Source organism: Colletotrichum navitas, assembly GCF_030913465.1.
Source record: "Colletotrichum navitas strain CBS 125086 chromosome Unknown LY79scaffold_253, whole genome shotgun sequence".
Lineage (NCBI taxonomy): Eukaryota > Fungi > Ascomycota > Sordariomycetes > Glomerellales > Glomerellaceae > Colletotrichum > Colletotrichum navitas.
The window spans coordinates 13,522-16,890 of record NW_026850799.1 but is presented as its reverse complement, the minus strand read 5'-3'; the positions used below and the strand labels follow the sequence as shown (position 1 = coordinate 16,890).

General features: G+C 19.3%; 1 protein-coding gene across 1 annotated transcript; it reads left to right on the top strand.

The window, feature by feature from the left end:
• Nucleotides 1–238: 238 nt before the first annotated feature.
• LY79DRAFT_585441 (uncharacterized protein) lies at nt 239–3,045 on the top strand (the record flags this gene model as incomplete). The annotated part of the gene is made up of 11 exons (XM_060560495.1): nt 239–338; nt 591–632; nt 880–883; nt 1,157–1,204; nt 1,283–1,326; nt 1,683–1,706; nt 2,012–2,059; nt 2,207–2,284; nt 2,484–2,501; nt 2,742–2,809; nt 3,034–3,045. 11 exons carry the CDS (start codon nt 239–241, stop codon nt 3,043–3,045), a joined length of 486 nt encoding a protein of 161 aa, XP_060406786.1.
• Between the last annotated feature and the right edge of the window lie 324 nt (nt 3,046–3,369).

Below are 3,369 nucleotides of genomic sequence, written 5' to 3'. Positions count from 1 at the left end.
AGTAAGTTATATACTAAGTAAAAAAAGTATATATAGTAGTATTTTACTTCTTTATTTTTCTTATAGTAAATAGTAACTTACTTTCTTATATACTTTAAAGAATACTATTATATTAATAATAGTAAAGATTATAAGAATACTTTTAACTATTTATTTAACTATTAACTATCTTAACTACTTTATTTTACTCTTTATTAAAGAATATATATATATATATATATATATATATAATAAAAAAATGGCTTCTGAATCCGGCGATTCCTTCTACGCTAGTGAATCCTCTAGCACCTCTCAAGCAGAGGATTCTATTATTAATTCCTCTCAGATATCAATTAATAGTACTAAAAACCAGTTTTTATACGCCCATAAAATAGAAAATCAAAAAAATTATATCTTTAAAGGCACTAAGCAGTATCCTATTACTAACGGTTTATTTACTTATAAACTATTACCTATTAATTTAAGTAAAGATAGGGAAATAGAATTAACCTGTAATATTAAAGGTTGTAATAAGAAATTTACTACTAAAGCAGCTTGATTTTAGACGTCTAATGCAGTAACTCACTATAAAAAAACCCACCCTATAATAGCAACATCAGAAAAAGAAGAACTAGATATAGATAAAATTAAGTGTAAGTTACTTCATACTTCTATATTATTACCTTCTTTATATATAGTAATATAACTATATATATATATATATATATATATTAATAATATATATATTATAGATTTATATATTATAGATTTATATATTATAGATTTATATATTATAGATATATATATTATAGATATATATATTATAGATATATATATTATAGATATATATATTATAGATATATATATTATAGATATATATATTATTAATATATATAATAGTTATGTATTATTATAACTACTACTCTTATTATAATAATAATTATAATTAATAATATTATTATTATTTACTTACTAACCTTTTAATAGTTCAGGACTATATAAAGAATAATAATAGAAGTAATATTACACAAAGCACTATTAATAACTTTATGTCTAATACACCAAATAAACGAAGATATAGAGAAAGTGGTACTATTAATAATTATAATAATATAGAAGAAACAGAATTCTATAATTATATTATTAATTATCTACTACAATTTAATATACCTTATAGTAATATTACTTCTAATGAGTTTAATTCTTTATTATCTTATTTAAATAAGTAAGTTAGCTTTTAATTATTACTATATATATATTTATATATATATTTATATATTTTACTAATATTATCTTGATATAGCTCTAGTCCTACTGTTAATTATAGAGGCTTAACTAAATACTTAGGTATTAAGTTTACTAGCTTAGAAGCAACTATTATATATAACCTACAGCAACACTTTTTAAACTATGGTTATATATCTATTCAGCTAGATATATGGACCTCTATAGATAATAAGGCCTATTTAGGGGTTATAGGCTCTTATATAGATAACTCTGCTAAGTTAAACTATATATAATTAGGTATATTAACTATTTCTTTTATCTAAAACTAGTTATTAATAATTTTACTATTATTAACTTATTATAAATATATATATACTAACTATTATAACTTATTTAGGCTTTAAATACTTAAATAGTGCACATACTGGCTTATATATACAAGAAGTCTTTAAAGAAAGTATTATTAATAAATATAGTATACCTAAAGAAAATATTATTAGGTAAGTGTTTTATTTTTTTACCTTAAGTATATATATATATATATATATATATAGTTAACTAACTATTTAATTTCTTAGTATAACAAGAGATAACGGCACTAATAATAATACTTTTTTAAATAGCTTTTTACTAAGTTATAATACTAATAATAGTATATCTTTATATAATATAAGATGTATAGCACATATATTAAATCTAGTAGCTAAAGCTATTATAGATAAATATATTAGCAGTATAGTGTTAGATAAAGATATATCTGAATTTAAAGCAGAATATATCTTAAATAACTATACAGGCGCTTTAGATAAATTATCTTATAAAGATCAAGAAAAAGTATTAAAAAATAACTATAGTAAGTACTTTTAATTATTATTATAATAATTAATATATATATATATATATATATATATATATACTTAGACTAATATTATAATAGGTAATATTGGAAAGCTGAAAAGATTAGTAATACTACTAAGAAATAATACTATATTATATGAAGAATTCCAAACTGCTATTAACCACGCAAAAAAGGGTAAAGAATTCCCTGTTAATAGTTATAAAACAAAAATACCCCTCTGTAAGTAACTATTTACTACTATATATAATATATATATATATATATATACCTACTTATATAAATATATTTATATTAATATCTATATATATATACCTACTTATATATATATATTTATATTAATATCTATATATATATACCTACTTATATTAATATCTTTATATATATATATATATATATATAATACTATATAACCTAATAGTTACTAATCTTCCTCTAGGTAATGAGACTAGATGGAATTCAGTATATCTAATGCTTAATATAGCTATAGAGCTAAAACCAGCCTTAGATATACTATATAAGTTAACTAAAAATAAGATATTTAGGATTATTTATCCTAATATTAATGACTGGATACAACTTACTTATTTAAGAGATATACTTCGAGTTTTTTATAGCCCTACTATATATCTACAAAGCCGGAGTTATATAACTATTAGTACTACTCTTAGTATAATAGGGAATATTTATTATCAACTATTAGATATTAAAGCCCTACATACTTCTAAAGAAAACCAAGTAGATAAAGTAAGTAATTATTATTTAAGAAAGTATATATTTAAGAAAGTATATTCATATATATATATATATTATAGTATTTACTATTAAAATATATAAGCCTATATATTAAAGCTAGTATATATACTAATCTTATATTTATTATATTAATAATATTCTTTTATTTATTAAATTAATACTATTATTATATTTCTTTTATTTATACTATTTAAATAGTATATTAATAACTATAGGAATTCTACTAACTATTTCTTTCTAGTTTAATGAAACTAAATATCCTTATTCTTCTATATTTATTAAAGCTATAAATATAGGGTTACAGAAGCTTGAAGACTATTTTCCATACCCTATTACGCCTAATACTTATTATAGTAAATATAAGCCTTATTTAATAGGGTTTATTCTAGACCCTAGACTTAATTATAAAAGTCTTAGAAAAAATAGTCTAGTATCCTTTATACCTAATAGTATTATAACCTTAGCAAAAAACGACTTAGCAAGGGAGTTTAATAGGTAAGTTAAATATAAAGTTAATATATATATATATATATATATATATATATATTATA